Consider the following 19,973-nt stretch of genomic DNA (forward strand, 5'->3'; position numbering starts at 1 on the left):
ACTACGAAATGTATAAGTAAATGAGAAAATGAAAACATGAAGTAAATCAATCACAAGAGGCACATAGTTTACGTGGTTCGGCAACAGCCTACATCCACGGGAGGAGACGACGAGATTCCACTAAAATCAAAGAAGAGGAAGTTTTGCGGCTCCAAGTATACAAAATCGAGTTTTCGATATCTCCCTTGACGAAAAACCTTTCTCCCCTAGAATCCCTAATATTCTCAATGTCTCGAACTCACTCAGTCCCAAACTGAAAGTCCCGATTAAGTCATCTGGATCGGGGACAAACCGTCGGGTCGAGTCGACCGGTTGGGTTGACGGGTCGCGAACCGGTAATAATGAATACAAGACATTTACTTAACAGTGAAGAAACAGGTTCTGAAATCCAAGCTTTGGATTTCTGGGAAACATGTGACGATGGCTTCAGTTTCCGGTTTCTCTTTGATTCCATACAGACCCAGATGGGTGAGCTTCTTGCAGTACTGACCAACTAATCGGATGCAATTGACGGCAGTGGCTCTCGAGGTGATTGCTTCAAAAGATGTGTGAGATTGTTCCAGTATGGTAGAGTCTTTGCCAAGAGTGATGGGGGGGGTGTGGGCAAACGGGACACAGAAATCTGGGGCAGGAACAGACTCTTCAGAGAAGTAGACCTGTTGATAAGAAAAAGAGTTAATAGATACCATAGTTGGAAGACTCACCAACTTGGATCGATAAAAAATCGATCAAAATAAAACTGAAATAATACCCAGTAAGATTGCCCCAGCAGCATCTCTGCAAGAGATAATAAAAAAAAAAATCTTCTTGAAAATAAACTAAAAATAATGAAAAATGACAGTATTACCTCTGTGCGATGGATATAGTAACATCTTCTGGAAGCATTACGTCTTCAGGGAACTGCAAATGATCCAGGTTGGTGTCGGTTTTCAGCGCCATCTTGAGTAGATTTATGTAAATAGCCGTCTCCTTCAGAGAGAAACTATCAAGACACAGAAGATTCAGTTGAGTTCCTGCTATGAAAAAACGGGTTTCAGAAGCAGCCATTCTCCACTCCCTGCAAACGTGAGAAACTCCGAGGAGCAGGTCCGAGACGAGGAGTTTCTCGAATATGCAGATGAGGATGTTCGAGTCCATCTGACCCCATTCTCTCGATTGTGAGCTTCTCATTCTGTTTGCTTGTTCCATCTCGCAGCACGACCTGATGGTATCTGTAGTATCTGTCAGACGGAGACAGGAGTCGAGTTCAGATTTGTATGACTCTAGTCAAGCCCTTAATCGTTAGAAACATGATCAAATTGCTAGAGTATTTGAACAAACCTGAATGATAAAAGGAAGAAATAAAATTTCTGAGATGAAGGAATGCACAACAGTGCGTTCTGTTCCATTCAGTCTTTCTAAAACAAAAATCAGGTACAGCATTTTTATTGAGTTCCTGATCACCCTTGACCTTTATGAATCCCACCTTTGGCACTGTTTGGTTTAACTAAGATTCTAACAGCCTCACTTAAACTAAGTTCATCATAAAAAAATTGACTTAAACTGAGAAACTTACATACCTCATGGCTTCTATTAACCTCCTTGAGCTAAGTCTCCAAATTAGACTGAAACAAACATCTCTTAATTAGAATGAGACTCAACTGAGTCTCGTAATTAGGCTGAGATACACATCTCCTAACTAGGCCAGGGCATAGTTCTTCTAAATTAAGATAAGCCGGCTTAGTTTATAAATCCGTTCACTTCCGGTAGACTGAACATGCCATACAAAACTTTATTTGTTCGAAGTCTTCCCCTTCATCATCCAATGTAGGTTGAATGAATGCTTCTCCCTTTTGGGTTGGACATTAAGACATGTAGTGGTCGTACTACTTGCACAAGATATGATACTTGTCCTTTTCTTGTCCTTCTCCTACATGTCTGCTTGGACTTTGGATTGTCCACCCTTCTCTCTTTAGTTGGACCACTTGTTTATATCACCTTGCAACATTAGCTGACTCTTCAATGCCATCTCCACTATTGACTCAGCTTTTTACAAGAGTCTTTGATCACATACTTATAGGGAACTTAGAGATCATCAACAAAGAGCTGAAACATATCCATCAACTCTGTGATGGCGGCCACAATGTATTTGAATTTTGTGGTGAGTACTCATAAGGATTTCTTTACGATATATTGGTCATTAACCATCTCCCCATTGGCCTTCAACTAATTGACAGTTGAGCAAGTAGCCTGGGGTCCAATTGCTTTGGCCACAAGAGGTTGAAATGTTGACAAGATTTTGAAGGCGGACATTTAGAACCCTTTCCAAACTGTTATAGACTTTGAGGAGGGACATGCTTCTTTTATTGTTTTGGAGAAGACAATCTTTAAAAAATTGAGGAATCTACTGCATGCATAATGAAGTAGAGTGCTTAGTTGTCCTTCTTTAGACTCTCCTACTTTTTCTTTTGCTCATTTTGAGGTAGAGAGGATAGAGGTTGAACAGAACCACATCTTTCCATTGATTAAGAGTGATATTTATATACAATTTACAACAGAAAGGATAAATACAATCATCTGACTGCTTATCTCCTAAATTGAAGGGAAGATAATTCCTTATCATGCCCTCTCAAGATAAGCCATGATTAGGGAGGCCAATCTTATTTCTTAGCAACTGAAATTGTGAATGTGGCAATGGCTTTGTAAGAAGATCAACAAGTTGGTCAATAGAAGTAATATGAGCAACACGAAGTAGATCTAGTTAAACCTGATCACGGATGAAGTGATAATCAACTGCTACATGTTTCTTTCTGGAGTGAAACACAAAATTGGAGTTTAACTGAGTGGCACCAATATTATCACAATAGACTATAGGAGAAGATGACGTAGTCACACCAAGTTCAATAAGTAGAGAGCACTACTACCAAGTTCAACAATGGTAGTAGAAACTAATCGATACTCAACCTTTGTAGAAGAACGAGCAACAATGGTGCTGCTTCTTTGAACTCCAAGGATTGAGATTTCTCCCAAAATAAATTAGGTAGGTACTAGTGGAAGATTAATCAACTTTTTTTTTCAACCCATTCCGCATCCAAGAACCCATGTATTATCCATTATACCACATAAATATTTAAAATTCATTTGAAAATTACCCAATGCTCGTCAGTCATTTGATGCATAACCTAGGACATCTTATTGATAGCAAAGAAAATATAAGGCTGAGGGAAAGATGGATATTACATGCTGCCAACTACTTCAAGAAATTGTAATGGATTAGAGAGAGGAGGCCTGAGGTCAAGGTGAGTGATGAAGAGTTTGTCAGCAAAGTGGTGAGAATAGGTTTTCATCTTCCATATGAGTCCTTTTTTTAGCAGGTCTTGGATATATCTACATTGATAGAGTAATATGCCATTATGAAGCAAAGCAACCGCAACTGCAAGGAAGTAAGAAGAGAGCCAAGATCTTTCGGAGAGAAATAATGAGCGAAGAAATCAACAAATTGAGAAATATGCACATCAATATTACCAATAATAATAATAACATCGACATACACTAGTAGAAATAGAACATGTATGCCAATATTTAGAGTAAATAGGGATGTATCAGAGTGAAAAATCTTGAAACCTGAACTCATAAGAAATTGACACAGTTCATGATACCATGCGTGTGGAGCATGTTTGAGACCATAGATAATTTTATGATGTTTTCAGACATAGGTTGGATGTTTTGAATCAACATAGTCTAGAGATTGTGCCATATAAACATTTTCTGAGAGCCAAACTTTGAAGAAAGGCATTGTTGATATTGAGTAGTCGAATGGACCAACCATTGCTAATTGTAATACTAAGTATAAGTTTCACGATGGTGGACTTAAAAACCGGGCTAAAAGTCTCTTGGTAATCCACACTTGGCCAATGATGAAATCCTTTGACCACAAGATGAGTAATAAATTTATCAAAGGACCCATCAAAATGCCTTTTGATTCAAAAAATCCATTTATGACCAACTTGATTACCATCATGAGAAACTAGCTCCCCAGTCCCATTACAAGCAAAATCATCATTTCTTTAGACATATCTCGATGCTAGTTATGATCTTTGAGGGCTTGAGTCATGGAGGTAGGTTCAAGGTTGGGTTGGCATGGTAGGTGGGTGTGAAGTTTGAGTTTTTTAATGGGTTTACTGATATTGTTTTTGGCCTGAGTGGTCATGTGATGTTGGGTGGTAGATTGGGTTTTGATGGAAGAATGGCTAGTATTTGGTGATGGTTGGATGGATCGTGGTTTTTGCTCAGTTTCTATGGGATGTGTTGATGACTCAGAGGTTTGTGAATTATCATCAGAAGGAGGCATGTCTTGTGGGCACCCTTGAGGTAGAGTGTGAGAAGTCAATTGTGGTAACACAGTTGATGAAATAGTAAGCAATGGGGGATCCATGTATCTATGGTCGTGGAGGTGAAATGCAATAGGTGATAATTGTGGGAGGTGTATAGGAAGACTTATTTTACAAACTTGACATGACGAGAAACAATTTTTTTTGAAGTAGATGGATCAAAACACTAGTAAGCTCTTTGAATTAAAGAGTAACCAAGAAATACACATATTTTAGACTTTTGATCAACTTTGTGATATGTATATCGACTAAACCAAAGATAACATAAACAACAAAATATAATTAGTTTAGAATAATTTGGCGTTTAGTGGAAATTAACTCATAGGGAGCTGATAGATTGAGCGTAGGGGTTCACATCTTGTTTATTAAATGGGCTTTTTACCAAAATACCCAATTTCAAAAACATATTTCGAGAATTGACGACGCTATGAACTCATTTTGAAAAATACCCAACTTTGACCGGTCCACTGTATATGTGTATAGTCAAAGGTGATACATAAGTTTTGATTGATTACGTGTCACCACACCATCAGTACAGAGTGAGTAGATGAACACATCACTATTCTGCAAGGTAAGATGCCACGTCATTATCTATTAACCCTCTTTTTTCCCTATCATTTCGCACCATGTAAGCCCTCACTTCTTATTTTTTTGGTTCTATCTTTCTTCCTCGATCTTTCTCCTCTCCTCTCCTCTCGCCCTCTCACAGTGCCAGCTGCCGCTCGGCCTAAACGCCCCCCTCTCAACCACTCTCTCTTCGTCAAAATTAAAAAATGGTTAAATGAAAATAATGTGATTTGATGTTGAGATGGAAACATCAAAACCAACCACCATTAGCATCAATGTCACCATGTTTCAGCTCTTTTGGATGTTACTTCCTTACCTTCTTTCCCTAATATACAAACCCAGAAATGAATTCTTTTCATTTCTCTTGGTATAGTTCTACGACTTGAACTCGGGAAGATGGGAATGTCTTTTTTAAGCAGAAAAGTAATTGAATTTAAAATTCTGTTCATGTCATTTAAAGAACAAAAAAAAAAAGTGGTTTCAAGTATATTTCATTCGTCTTGAAATGTGAATCAAATTCTATTTGGTTCATGGTTTGCAGTCATAAAGAGGGGTGACACCTTCTTTGCTCGAGAATAAATGGAAGCCTTCCCTTGGAGGCCACTCCTTTGGCCCACAGGAGTTGCAGAAACCTTTGATCAAATGGCGATTCGTCTTCTCTCTTCCTTTTCTGTCATTTACCAAATTTATTGGCAAGGTCAAGCTTCTGAGTCAAGAGTTGCCAATGGAAAATTATTGAATAAGAGAGCGTCGAATATGGGTCAGGTAGTGTGGAGATAACTCAATAAGTGCGCAATCCTTTCTCCCTGGTTGAGTTCAGTAAAGACTGTCAAGAGAAGCCTCCATTATTGGATAAAAATGAAAAAAGCCTCCAGTCAACGTTATAAGTGCTGGATGCTTAGAGTTAGGGTTAATTTTTTAATAATTTATTATTTTAGATATAAGGTAGTAAAAAGTGTATTCATAAATATGATTTAAAAAAATTATTCAAATTTTTATCATTTAATGACGTGGCATCTTACTTGGTAGATGATGTGGCAGAATAGTGACATGGCAGTCGACTTGTCCATCTACTCATGCAGTGCAGATGACGTGTGACACGTAATTAGTCAATGCTTATGTGTCACCTTTGGCTATACACATGTACAGTGGACCGTTCAAAGTTAAGTATTTTTCAAAAAAAGTTCATAGCATCGTCATTTCTCGAAATATGTTTTTGAAATTGGGTATTTTGGTAAAAACCCTTATTAAATAGACAATAGTGGCAAACACATGGGACCAAAAGGCGATTGGAAGGGAGGCATAAGAAAGTAAGTTGAGTCCAATTTCAACAATATGACGATGTCTTTCTGAGTAACCATTGTGTACAAGTGTATAGGGTGGAGTGGTTAGGTTAGAGATGCCATTTAAAGAAAGGTAATCTTTGAGGCTTGTATATTCTCCCCCATTGTCTGAATAGGGTGTGATAATTTTTCTTTTGAAGTAATTTTCTACTATGGCTTTGTAATAGTGAAAAACTTTCTAAACTTCAGATTTTTGTTTGAGTAGGTAAAACGATATGTATTTGGTATAATGATCAACGAAAATGACATAGTATTTGAAACTATCTTGCCACAAAATCTGAGAAGTCCATCAATCAAAAAAATAATTTCAAGTGGTAGTATAGAAATAATTTTCATGTCTTGAAATCCATTCCAATGATTTCCAGAAGCTCCTGCTACCAAAAACGTACCTTCATTTAGATTTTTCAGTGTTTAGAGTACCACTAGGCCTAATTGTCATGATTTGTATCTGTAATGTTACTTAGGTCATGATTTGTAGTTCAAAAGCTTTGATGCATTGCTTTATTTGGTTCATATTTTCTTGTAAAAAGCGGTCTATCCATTTATCAAATTTGGTTACTGTTGAGGCCATGTATGCTATCTTCTTCCTTCCTGATAAAGAAAACAATGTAATAAAGAGGAAACTAATAGCGTTCAAGAGTGGATTACAAGATAGCACCGATACACACTGGTACTGATTTATAAACCTTCAAAAAACCCTAGAAGTATCGGTAGTGATGCTATTTTTATTTTTTTTTGGATTTTTAGGTGCTCGATACAATACTAACTACTGGTGCATCAAACCTTGATATATGATGATGTCGGTATGTCTTAGATTTATGGATGTCAGCTGTTTTCAGATCTTCAGGTGCCAGATACAAGTATGTTAAACCCTGATTTAGATAACTGAAACGAAACAATTTGAAAACTATAAGACGATTTCTCTTCTTATTGCAATCCAAAAACCAAAAAAATGTAAAAACCTTTACCGAGGATGAAGAAAATTAAAGATCAAAAGGCGCCACCTTGTAATACAAAGAACAAACATTTACTGAGGCTGAAGAAAATTAAAGATCTAAAGGCTCCAACGGGTAAAACCAATAACAATGATGACAAATATTCCCTCCACAGTGAAGGAATTTTTCTAGAGCAGCGAGTTTGTGACGAACCTCTGGCTTCAGATTCTTGGCTCTTCTTTCTTTCAAAACTTTCGTAGTGAGCTTCTTCATGTCCCTCTCATCTACAAAAATGACATGTATGAGATTAATCCTTGTTAGATTTTTCGCCCCGTCGAGGATGATATCCAAAGCAGACTCGGTGAAGAAACTGGTTCTGAAATCCAAGCTTTGGATTTCTGGGAAACATGTGACGATGGCTTCAGCTTCCGGTTTCTCTATGATTCCATACAGACCCAGATGGGTGAGCTTCTTGCAGTACTGACCGACTAATCGGATGATATTGACGGCAGTGGCTCTCGAGGTGATTGCTTCAAAAGATGTGAGATTGTTCCAGTATGGTAGAGTCTTTGTCAAGAGTGATGGTGGGAAACGGAACACTGAAATCTGGGGCAGGAACAGACTCTTCAGAGAAGTAGACCTGTTGAAAAGAAAAAGAGTTAACAGATAGCATAGTTGGAAGAATCACCAACTTGGATCGAATAAAAAACCGATCAAAATAAATAAAATAATACCCAGTAAGATTGCCCCAGCAGCATCTCTGCACGAGATAAAAAAAAAATCTTCTTGAAAAAAAACAAAAATAATAAAAAATAACAGTATTACCTCTGTGCGATGGATATAGTAACATCTTCTGGAAGCATTACGCCTTCAGGGAACTGCACATGATCCAGGTTGGTCTCGGTTTTCAGCGCCATCTTGAGTAGATTTATGTAAATAGCCCTCTCCTTCAGAGAGAAACTATCAAGACACAGAAGATTCAGTTGAGTTCCTGCTATGAAAAAACGGGTTCCAGAAGCAGCCATTCTCCACTCCTTGCATACGTGAGAAACTCCCAGGAGCAGGTCCGAGATGAGGAGTTTCTCGAATATGCAGATGAGGATGTTCGAGTCCATCTGACCCCATTCTCTCGATTGTGAGCTTCTCATTCTCTTTGCTTTCTCCATCTCGCAGCACGACCTGATGGTATCTGTAGTAACGGAACGAGAAGTTTGAAGAGAAGAGTGCAGCAAAATGAAGACGTCTATTCATCAATCGGAGGCAGCTAACACGACCTCTGGTGAGAGTCTATTTCCCTTTTCTGGCTCTCGAAACATGATGATACCCCATGGTATTTTGAGAAAGTCATAATGTTCAAAACGAAAATGACTTGGCAGATTCATGCTGTGAATCAGCTTCATGTCTCTGCTGTGAAAATAATTGTTGGGTTTCATTACAATGTTAATTCGGAAAACGAGAGAGACATTAATGACTGCACCGGGCATCCGTCAGACGGAGACAGGAGACGAGTTTAGATTTGTATGTGTCTGGTCAAGCCCTTAATCGTTAGAAACATGATCAAATTGCTAGGGTATTTGCACATACCTGAATGATAAAAGGAAGAAATAAAATTTCTGAGATGAAGGAATGCACAACAGTGCGTTCTGTCCCATTCAGTGTGTCTAAACCAAAACTCAGGTACAGAATTTTTATCGACTACTACCTTACTTACACTGATCACCCAGGCATCTCCTGATCACCCTTGACCTTTATGAATCCCACCTTTGGCACTGTTTGGTTTAACTAAGACTCCAACAGCCTCACTTAAACTTAGTTCATCATAAAAACTTTACTTAAACTGAGAAACAAACATACCTCAGGGCTTCTGTTAGCCTCCTTGAGCTAAGTCTCCAAATTAGACTGAAACAAACATCTCTTAATTAGAATGAGACTCAACTGAGTCTCGTAATTAGGCTGAGATAGACATCTCCTAACTAGGCCAGGCCATAGTTCTTCTAAATTAAGACAAGCCGACTTAGCATTTTAGAACTGTTGCTGTATGAATCCATGTTCCGAAGAAAAAACGAAAATGGGCATACGATTAAGTCTTCCAAAACCACTTTTCTTAAGCTAAGTTTATCATAAAAAACTTTACTTAAACTGAGAAACTTGCATACCTCATGGCTTCTAATAGCCTCCTTGAGCTAAATCTCCAAATTAGACTGAAACAAACATCTCTTAATTAGAATGAGACTCAACTGAGTCTCGTAATTAGGCTGAGATACACATTTCCTAACTAGGCAAAGACATAGTCCTAAATTTAGACATGTCTACTAAGTTTATAAGTCTGTTCTCCTCCCATAAATTGAGCATGCCATACAAAACTTTATTTGTTCGAAGTCTTCCCCTTCATCATCGAATGTAATTTGAATGGATGCTTCTCCCTTTTGGCTTGGACACTAAGACTTGTAGTGGTCGTACTACTTGCATAGGATATGAGACTTGTCCTCCTCTCGTCCTCCTCCTTCTACATGTCTGCTTGGACTTTGGATTGTCCAGCCTTCTTTCTTTAGTTGGACCACTTGTTTATATCACCTTTCAACGTTAGTTGACTCTTCAATGCCATCTTCACTATTGACTCGGCTTTTTAAAATTGTCTTTAAACATATACTTACAGGGAACTTAGCAGTTCATCAACAAAGAGCTGAGACAAATCCATCAACTCTATGATGGTGGCCACCATGTATTTGAATTTGGTGGTGAGTACTCATAAGGATTTCTTTACGATATGTATGTCATTAACCATCTCCCCATTGGCCTTCAACTAATTGACAATTGAAAAAGTAGTGTGGGCTCCAATTGCTCTGGCCACAAGAAGTTGAAATGTTGACAAGATTTTGAAGGCGGATATCTTGAACCCTTTCCAAACTGTTGTAAACTTTGAGGAGGGTATTCCATGCTTCTTTTATTGTTTGGGAGAAGACACACTTTTAAAAAATTGAGGATTCTACTGCATGCATAATGAAGTAGAGTGCTTAGTTGTCCTCTTTAGATTCTCCTACTTTTTCTTTTGCTCATTTTGAGGTAGAGAGGATATGTCTATTAGAGGTTGAACTGAACCACATGTTTTCATTGATTAAGAGTGATATTTATATACAATTTACAACAGAAAGGATAAATAAAATCATTCAAGATCATATCTACTAAACCGAAGGGAACATAAAATTTTTTATCTCCTAAACCAAAGGGAAGATAATTCCTTATCATGCCCTCTCAAGATAAGCCATGATTAGATAGTCCAATTTGGTCTCTTAGCAACTGAAATTGTGAACGTGACAATGACTTTGTACGAATATCAACAAGTTGGTGAGTAGATGTAATATGAGCAACACGAAGTAGACAAGATTGAACTTGATCACATATGAAGTGATAACCAACTTTACATGTTTCATTGTGGAGTGAAACACATGATTTGAGCTTAAGTGAGTGGCACCAATATTATCACACTAGACTTTAGGAGAGGATGACATAGTCACACCAAGTTCAATAAGTAGAGAGCACAACTACCGAAGTTCAACAATGATAGTAGCAACTGATTGATACTCAACCACAGTAGAAGAACATGCAACAGTGTGCTGCTTCTTTGAACTCCAGGAAATAAGATTACTCCCAAGATAGATAAGGTAGGCACTAGCAGAAGACCAATCATCTTTTTTTTTCTTTCTGCCCAATCTGCATCCAAGAACCCATGTAAAGATGTAGGACACTTACGATGTAAAAGAAACCCTTTTATCCATTATGCCACATAAATACCTTAAAATTCATTTGACAATTACCCAATGCTCATCAGCCATTTGATGCAGAACCTGGGACATCTTATTGATAGCAAAGAAAATATAAGGCCGAGTGAAAGATAGATATTACAGGCTGCCAACTATTTCAAGAAACCGTAATGGACCACAAAGAGGAGAGCCTGAGGTGATGGTGAGTGATGAAGAGTTTGTCAGTAAAAGGGTGAGAATAGGTTTAACATCTTCCATATGAGTCTTTTTTTAACATGTCTTGGATATATCTACATTGATATAGTAATATGCCATTATGAAGCGGAGCAACTTCAACTCCAAGGAAGTAAGAAAGAGAACCAAGATCTTTCAGAGAGATATAATGAGTGAAGAAATCAACAAATTGAGAAATATGGCCATCACTATTACCAGTAATAATAATAACATCGACATACACTAGTAGAAATAGAACATGCCTGCCAATATTTAGAGTAAATAGGAATGTATCAGAGTGAGAATTCCTGAAACCTAAATCCATAAGAAATTGACGTATTTCATGATACCAACCCTGTGGAGCCTGTTTGAGACCATAAATAACTTTATGAAGTTTAAAAACGTAGGTATCAACAAAGCTCGAAGGTTATGCCATATAAATATTTTCTGAGAGCCAGCCTTGAAGAAAGACATTGTTTATATCGACTTGTCGAATGGACCAACCATTGCTAATTGCAATACTAAGTAAAAGTTTCACGATGGTGGACTTAACAACCGGGCTAAAAGTCTTTTGATAATACACACCTGGCAGATGATGAAATCCTTTGACCACAAGACGAGCATTTAATTTATTAATGGACCCATCAAAGTGCCATTTGATTAAAAAAATCCATATTTGACCAACTAGATTTCAAAAATCCATTTTTGACATGGAAACTCTGTTTCATCCAGTTCAGATCATCTAAGAGATTCTTTGATTCTGGATTCAACATGCTCTTATCACATGACTCCCAATAAAGATTGGTTTCACACCTACAGGTTTGTAAACTCTGGTTCTGTTCTGATGGGTAATGATGCTTCATGCAAAGTTGTTGGAATATGGAGTATAAAATTTAAAATGTTTGACGGTGTAGTTAGAACGTTGTGTGATGTTAGACATATACCGGATCTAAAGCAGAATATGATTTCATTGGGCCCTTTAGATTGTAATGGGTATAATTACAAGTTTTCAAGTGGAGTAATGAAAGTGAGTAAAAGTGTCTTAACAATGATGAAGGGGCATAAACTATTTGGAAATATCTATACACTACAAGGTACCACAGGTGTAGGTGGAGTTGTAGTTGTAGAGTCTGAGTCTGATTGTACAGTCTTGTCGCATATGCAGTTAGGTAATATGGGTGTGCGTGGGATGATGAAGCTTCATAAGAGAAATCTATTGAAGGGTGTCAAAACATACAAGCATGGTTTTTGCAAGTTTTGAGTTCTTGGGAAACAGAATGAGGTGCAGTTCCAGGCAGCCACACACAAGACAAAGGGGATTCTTGACTATGTTCATTCAGATGTTTGAGAGTCAGTAAGGGTAGCATCACGAGGAGGACACATGTATTTCGTGACCTTTATTGATGACTGATCATGAAATATTTGGGTGTACATCATGCAACATAAGTCAGAAACGTTTGCTAAGTTTCAAGTTGGGGAAAGCTAAAGTAGAAAACCAGACATGGAGGGAGATTAAATGCCTCAGGTCAGACAATGGTACTGAGTACACAGATTCAAAGTTCAAGTAGTTGTGTGAGCAACATTGGATTAAGAGACACTTCACAGTACGCATGACACCCCAACAGAATGGTGTGACAGAAAGGATGAACATAACAATAGCTAAAAGAGTTCGATGTCTCAGGTTGAATGCAGGACTTGCAAAGAACTTTTGGGCAGAAACAGTGAGTATGACATGTTTCTTGATTAACAAATCACCAAGAGGAGCATTAGATGGGAAAGTATCAGAGGAGGTGTGGATAAGCAGGGAGGTAGACTACTCTGGTTTGAGAGTGTTTGAATGTCAAGCCTACTTATATGTTTCTAGTGAGGAGAGGTCGAAGCTTGATGTGAAGTCTAGACAATGTATCTTTCTGAGGTATCAGAAAGGGGTGAAAAGCTTCAAGCTCTGGGATCCGAAGGCAAACAAGATGGTGATCAATAGATATGTGGTTTTTTATGAAAAAGCCATGTTACAGTGTACTCAGGAAGAAGAGAAATAGGTGCCAGAAAATTGCAGCACCAATGATCATGTGGTGCAAGTGGAGCTAGAGAACCATGATAGAGAAGAGTATGCTCAGCATGCAGAAAGTTCTAGCTCATGTGATCAGTAACATCACAGTATAGCCATAGATAGACTCACTATCAAGCCACCTACCAGGTATGGTTTTAAAGATTTGGTTTCCTATGCACTTATTACTAGTAGCGGGGATCCTATTACTTTTCAGTAGGTAGCACTAAGCTAAGATAAAAGTAGATGGATGGGTGATGTGGTGGAGGAGATGGAGTCTCTACATAAAACCTAAACATGGGAGTTGGTGGAGCTTCCCGATGGGAAGACAGCGATAGGGTGCGAATGAGTGTATAAGAAGAAAGAAGCAGTATAAGAAAAAGAGGGGGGAAAATTCAAGACTCGTTTAGTAGCAAAGGGTTACTCATAGAGGAAAGGGGTTGACTATGATGAGGTCTTCTCTCCTGTGGTCAAACACACCTCCATCAGGGCAGTGTTGGCGTTAGTAGCACATTCAGACACGAAGTTGGAGCAGATGGATGTAAAGACAACTTTCCTTCATGGTGACTTGGTGGAACAAATTTACATGGGGCAGCCAGAAGGGTTCAGTCACTCAAAATAGGAATATTTGGTTTGTCATTTGAAGAAATTACTTTCTGGGTTGAAGCAGTCTCCGAAGTAGTGGTACAAACTATTTGACTCTTACATGATCCGGATTGGCTACAAAAGGTGTGAGTATGATTGTTGTATTTATGTGAAAAGCCTTGAAGACGATTCCTTTATTTTTATATTACTTTATGTGGATGATATGATGATTGCTGCCAAGAGTATGAGTGAGGTCAACAAGTTGAAGACTTTGTTGAGCAGAGAATTTGACATGAAGGATTTGGGTGCGGCCAAGAAGATTATTGGGATGGAGATTCGCAGGGACAGAGCTTACAAGGGATTATGGCTATCTCAGCATAGCTATGTTGGGAAGGTGTTGGATAGGTTCAACATGGGTAATGCAAAACTAGTAAGTACACCTTTGACTAATCATTTAAGATTGTCTACCGTTCAGTGCTCAAAGCCAGATGATGAAGTTCATGACATGTCAAAAGTCTCATATGCCAAAGCAGTGGGTGTTCGATGTATGCTATGGTTTGTACAAGACCAGATTTGGTACAAGCTGTCAACGTGGTTAGCAAGTTTCTTTCAAATCTGGGTTGACAACTTTGGGATGTGGTCAAGTGGATTTCCAGATACTTGAGGGGTACTACAGACTATGACATAATATTTAGTAGACAACAGAGAGACCCTTTAGTTGTGGGATATGTGGATGCAGACTATGCAAGAGACTTGGATGACAGGAGGTCTACCACAGGTTATGTTATTACTCTTGTGGGATGACCTATTTGTTGGAGGTCCATGGTACAACCTATAATTGCACTATCTAGTACTGAGTCAAAGTATATGGCAGTAGCTGAGACTGCCAAGGAGGTTTTGTGGCTTACAGGGTTGGTCAAGGAGTTGGGTGTCTAGCAAGGTGGAGTTCATTTGCACTGTGACAGTTAGAGTGCCATTTATTTGGCAAAGAACCAGGTGTATCATGAGAGGACGAAACACATAAATGTGAGGTTTTACAAGATCAGGGAATTGGTTAGATCTGGTGAAGTACGGCTTGAAAAAGTGCATACTTCTGATAATGCATCAGACAAGTTGACTAAGACTGTTACAACATATAAGTTCAGGCATTGCTTGGACTTGATTAATGTCTCCAGTTGCTAGATGGGAGATGGCCACAACCTATTGTTCGATGTGGAGTCCTAGGTTATGCTTTCTTTTTCTTAAGGGGTGGATATTTGCCAAGGTGGAGATTGTTGAAGCATATGGCTCATACACTGAGGTTGGGGGGTATTTTTGGTGCAGGGGTATTTGTATATTTTTATACTTTGTAGTCTGGGGTTAATATAAAATACATATTATGTGACCCTATTCTAATATAGTGAAATTGAGTCGTCGCTCCAGTGGATGTAGGCATACAGTTGAACCACGTTAAACCCTGTGTTCTTCGTACTTCCTTGAATAATCTTTAATCTTGTTGTATAGATCATCATAATAGCCGCTCGTTTCTCAATAGATACCTTCAGAAGAAACAAGCTCCCACGTCCCATTACGAGCAAAAACATCATTTCTTTAGACATAACTCGACTCCAGTTATGAACTTTGATAGCTTTTGTCATGGAGGTAGGTTCAAGGTCGGGTTGGCATGGTAGGTGGGTGTGAACTTTGAGTTTTTTAATGGGTTTACTGATATTGTTTTTGGCCCGAGTGGTCATGCGATGTTGGGTGGTAGATTGGGTTTTGATGGATGAATGGCTAGTATTTGGTGATGGTTGGATGGATCGTAGTTCTTTCTCAGTTTCTTTGGGATGTGTTGGTGACTCAGAGGTTTGTGAATTATCATCAGAAGGTGGCATGTCTTGAGGGCACCCTTGAGGTGGAGTGTGAGAAGTCGGTTGTGGTAACAAAGTTGATGAAACAGTAAGCAATGGGGGATCCATGTTTCTATGGTGGTGGAGGTGGAATGTGATAGGTGATAATTGAGTGAGATGTATATAGACGAAGCCAAAGATAACATAAAAAAACAATAAATATTTAGTTTAGAATAATTTGGCGTTTGGTGAAAAATTAACTCATTGGGAGATGATAGATTGAGCATTGGTGTTCACATCCTGTTTATTAAATAGACAGCAGTGGCAAAGGCATGGGACCAAAAGGCAATTGGAAGGGAGGCATGAGAAAGTTAGTTGAGACCAGTTTCAATAATATGATGATGTCGTCTTTCTAAGTAGCCATTGTGTACAGGTGTATGGGGTGGAGTGGTTTGGAGAGAGATGTCATTTAAAGAAAAGTAATCTTTGAGGCCTATATATTCTCCCCCATTGTTTGGATAAAGAGTGTTAATTTTTCTTTTGAAGTAATTTTCCATAATGGCTTTGCAATAGTGAAAAACTGCCTAAACTTTAGATTTTTGTTTGAGTAGTTAAAACCGTATGCATTTGGTATAATGATCAACGAAAATGACATAGTATTTGAATCCATCTTGGGACAAAATCGAAGAAGTCCATCAAACAGAAAAAAATAATTTCAAGTGGTAGTGTATAAATAATTTCCATGTCTTGAAATCCATTTCAATGATTTCCAGAAGTTCCTGCTACCAAAAAAGTACCTTCATTTGGATCTTTCAGTGTATAAAGTACCACTAGGTCTAATTGTTTCATTCCATTTTTATCCATAATGTTACTTAGGTCATGATTTTTAGTTCAATAGCTTTGATGCATCGGATGTTTTGTTCATATTTTCTTGTAAAAAGAGGTCTATCCATTTATCTGATTTGGTTACGGTTGAGGCCGTGTAGGCTATCTTTTTCCTTCCTGATAAAGAAAACAATGTAATAAAGAGGAAAATGATAGGGTTCAAGAGTGGATTACAAGATAGCACCGATACATACTGATACTGATTTATAAACCTTCAAAAAAGCCTAGAAATATCGGTAATGATGCTATTTTTTTTGGATTTTTAGGTGCTCGATACAATACTCACTACCGGTGCATCAAACCTTGATATATGATGATAATGAGAGGGATACATTGGTACCCCGAGGCTGAAGAAAATTAAAGATCAGAAGGCGCCATCTTGAAATACCAAGAACAAACCTTTACTGACGCTGAAGAAAATTAAAGATCTAAAGGCTCCACCGGGTAAAACCAAGAACAATGATGACAAATATTCCCTCCACAGTGAAGGAATTTTTCAAGAGCTGCGAGTTTGTGACGAACCTCTGGCTTCAAATTCTTGGCTCCTCTTTCTTTTAAAACTTTCGTAGCAAGCTTCTTCATGTCCCTCTCATCTGCAAAAATGACATGTATGAGATTAATCCTTGTTAGATTTTTCGCCCCGTCGAGGATGATATCCAAAGCAGACTCGGTGAAGAAACAGGATCTGAAATCCAAACTTTGGATTTCTGGGAAACATGTGACGATGGCTTCAGCTTCCGCTTTCTCTATGATTCCAAACAAACCCAGATGGGTGAGCTTCTTGCAGTACTGACCAACTAATCGGATGCAATTGACGGCAGTGGCTCTCGAGGTGATTGCCTCAAAAGATGTGAGATTGTTCCAGTATGGTAGAATCTTTGTCAAGAGTGATGGTGGGAAACGGAACCCAGAAATCTGGGGCAGGAAAAGACTCTTCAGAGAAGTAGACCTGTTGATAAGAAAAAGAGTTAATAGATAACAAAGTTGGAAGAATCACCAACTTGGATCGATAAAAAACAGATCAAAATAAATAAAATAATACCCAGTAAGATTGCCCCAGCAGCATCTCTGCACGAGATAATAAAAAAAAAATCTTCTTGAAAATAAACTAAAAATAATGAAAAATGACAGTATTACCTCTGTGCGATGGATATAGTAACATCTTCTGGAAGTATTACGTCTTCAGGGAACTGCACATGATCCAGGTTGGTGTCGGTTTTCAGCGCCATCTTGAGCAGATTTATGTAAATTGCCGTCTCCTTCAGGGAGAAACTATCAAGACACAGAAGATTCAGTTGTGTTCCTGCAATGAAAAATCGGGTTCCAGAAGCAGCCATTCTCCACTCCTTGCATACGTGAGAAACTCCCAGGAGCAGGTCCGAGATGAGGAGTTTCTCGAATATGCAGATGAGGATGTTCGAGTCCATCTGACCCCATTCTCTCGATTGTGAGCTTCTCATTCTATTTGCTTTCTCCATCCCGCAGCACGACCTGATGGTATCTGTAGTAACGGAACGAAAAGTTTGAAGAGAAGAATGCAGCAAAAGGGTGAGACGGGAGACGTCTATTCATCAATTGGAGGCAGCTAACACGACCTCTGGTGAGAGTCTATTTCCCTTTTCTGGCTCTCGAAACATGATGATACCCCATGGTATTTTGAGAAAGTCATAATGTTCAAAACGAAAATGACTTGGCAGATTCATGCTGTGAATCAGCTTCATGTCTCTGCTGTGAAAATAATTGTTGGGTTTCATTACAATGTTAATTCGGAAAACGAGAGAGACATTAATGACTGCACCGGGCATTCGTCAGACGGAGACAGGAGACGAGTTCAGATTTGTATGTGTGTAGTCAAGCCCCTAATCGTTAGAAACATGATCAAATTGCTAGGGTATTTGCACAAACCTGAATGATAAAAGGAAGAAATAAAATTTCTGAGATGAAAGAATGCACAACAGTGCGTTCTGTTCCATTCAGTCTGTCTAAACCAAAACTCAGGTACAGAATTTTTATTGACTACTGCCTTACATTCACTGATCACCCAGGCATCTCCTGATCACCCTTGACCTTTATGAATCCCACCTTTGGCACTGTTTGGTTTAACTAAGATTCCAACAGCCTCACTTAAACTTAGTTCATCATAAAAACTTTACTAAAACTGAGAAACTTACATACCTCAGGGCTTCTGTTAGCCTCCTTGAGCTAAGTCTCCAAATTAGACTGAAACAAACATCTCTTAATTAGAATGAGACTCAACTGAGTCTCGTAATTAGGCTGAGATAGACATCTCCTAACTAGGCCAGGCCATAGTTCTTCTAAATTAAGACAAGCCGACTTAGCATTTTAGAACTGTTGCTGTATGAATCCATGTTCCGAAGAAAAAACGAAAATGGGCATACGATTAAGTCTTCCAAAACCACTTTTCTTAAGCTAAGTTTATCATAAAAAACTTTACTTAAACTGAGAAACTTGCATACCTCATGGCTTCTAATAGCCTCCTTGAGCTAAATCTCCAAATTAGACTGAAACAAACATCTCTTAATTAGAATGAGACTCAACTGAGTCTCGTAATTAGGCTGAGATACACATCTCCTAACTAGGCAAAGACAGTCCTAAATTTAGACATGTCTACTTAGTTTATAAGTCTGTTCTCCTCCCATAAATTGAGCATGCCATACAAAACTTTATTTGTTCGAACTCTTCCCCTTCATCATCCAATGTAGGTTGAATGGATGCTTCTCCCTTTTGGCTTGGACACTAAGACTTGTAGTGGTCGTACTACTTGAATAGGATATGAGACTTGTCCTCCTCTCGTCCTCCTCCTCCTACATGTCTGGTTGGACTTTGGATTGTCCAGCCTTCTTTCTTTAGTTGGACCACTTGTTTATATCACCTTGCAACGTTAGTTGACTCTTCAATGCCATCTTCACTATTGACTCGACTTTGTAAAAGTGTCTTTGATCATATATTTACAGGGAACTTAGCAGTTCATCAACAAAGAGCTGAGACAAATCCATCAACTCTATGATGGTGGCCACCATGTATTTGAATTTGGTGGTGAGTACTCATAAGGATTTCTTTAAGATTTGTTGGTCATTAACCATCTCCCCATTGGCCTTCAAATAATTGGCAATTGAAAAAGTAGTGTGGGCTCCAATTGCTCTGGCCACAAGAGGTTGAAATGTTGACCAGATTTTGAAGGTGGATATCTTGAACCCTTTCCAAACTGTTGTAAACTGTGAGGAGGGTATTCCATGCTTCTTTTATTGTTTGGGAGAAGACACACTTTTAAAAAATTGAGGATTCTACTGCATCCATAATGAAGTAGAGTGCTTAGTTGTCCTCTTTAGATTCTCCTACTTTTTCTTTTGCTCATTTTGAGGTAGAGAGGATATGTCTATTAGAGGTTGAACTGAACCACATGTTTCCATTGATTAA

General features: G+C 38.5%; 3 protein-coding genes across 3 annotated transcripts; all 3 read right to left on the bottom strand.

Annotated features, from left to right (window-relative positions):
* Positions 1–356: 356 nt before the first annotated feature.
* LOC137962178 (F-box/LRR-repeat protein At3g48880-like) lies at positions 357–1,188 on the bottom strand. Its single transcript, XM_068808909.1, has 3 exons — positions 848–1,188; positions 765–777; positions 357–656 (listed from the first exon to the last, which is right to left on the bottom strand). The coding sequence occupies exons 1-3, from the start codon at positions 1,186–1,188 to the stop codon at positions 357–359; spliced, it is 654 nt and encodes a 217-aa protein (XP_068665010.1).
* Positions 1,189–7,023: 5,835 nt separating this feature from the next.
* LOC137962179 (F-box/LRR-repeat protein At3g48880-like) lies at positions 7,024–8,381 on the bottom strand. Its single transcript, XM_068808910.1, has 3 exons — positions 8,041–8,381; positions 7,429–7,855; positions 7,024–7,152 (listed from the first exon to the last, which is right to left on the bottom strand). Exons 1-3 carry the CDS (start codon positions 8,379–8,381, stop codon positions 7,024–7,026), a joined length of 897 nt encoding a protein of 298 aa, XP_068665011.1.
* Positions 8,382–16,955: 8,574 nt separating this feature from the next.
* On the bottom strand, positions 16,956–18,013 carry LOC137962181 (F-box/LRR-repeat protein At3g48880-like). Its single transcript, XM_068808911.1, has 2 exons — positions 17,673–18,013; positions 16,956–17,484 (listed from the first exon to the last, which is right to left on the bottom strand). Exons 1-2 carry the CDS (start codon positions 18,011–18,013, stop codon positions 16,956–16,958), a joined length of 870 nt encoding a protein of 289 aa, XP_068665012.1.
* Between the last annotated feature and the right edge of the window lie 1,960 nt (positions 18,014–19,973).

This window comes from Aristolochia californica, unplaced genomic scaffold (genome assembly GCF_029961685.1).
Source record: "Aristolochia californica isolate CCGP_79_NKW_82.1479 unplaced genomic scaffold, dmAriCali1.0.hap1 SCAF_4, whole genome shotgun sequence".
Taxonomy (NCBI): domain Eukaryota; kingdom Viridiplantae; phylum Streptophyta; class Magnoliopsida; order Piperales; family Aristolochiaceae; genus Aristolochia; species Aristolochia californica.

What these genes read in the sequence shown, in the direction of transcription:
- LOC137962181 (XM_068808911.1), bottom strand. Translation starts at nt 18,013, where the DNA reads ATGGAGAAAGCAAATAGAATGAGAAGCTCACAATCGAGAGAATGGGGT. An exon ending in ACTATATCCATCGCACAGAG is followed by an intron (nt 17,485 to 17,672) that starts GTAATACTGTCA and finishes TCTTATCAACAG; the next exon opens with GTCTACTTCTCTGAAGAGTC.
- LOC137962178 (XM_068808909.1), bottom strand. Translation starts at nt 1,188, where the DNA reads ATGGAACAAGCAAACAGAATGAGAAGCTCACAATCGAGAGAATGGGGT.
- LOC137962179 (XM_068808910.1), bottom strand. Translation starts at nt 8,381, where the DNA reads ATGGAGAAAGCAAAGAGAATGAGAAGCTCACAATCGAGAGAATGGGGT. An exon ending in ACTATATCCATCGCACAGAG is followed by an intron (nt 7,856 to 8,040) that starts GTAATACTGTTA and finishes TCTTTTCAACAG; the next exon opens with GTCTACTTCTCTGAAGAGTC. An exon ending in CCAAGAATCTGAAGCCAGAG is followed by an intron (nt 7,153 to 7,428) that starts GTTCGTCACAAA and finishes TATCTAAATCAG; the next exon opens with GGTTTAACATACTTGTATCT.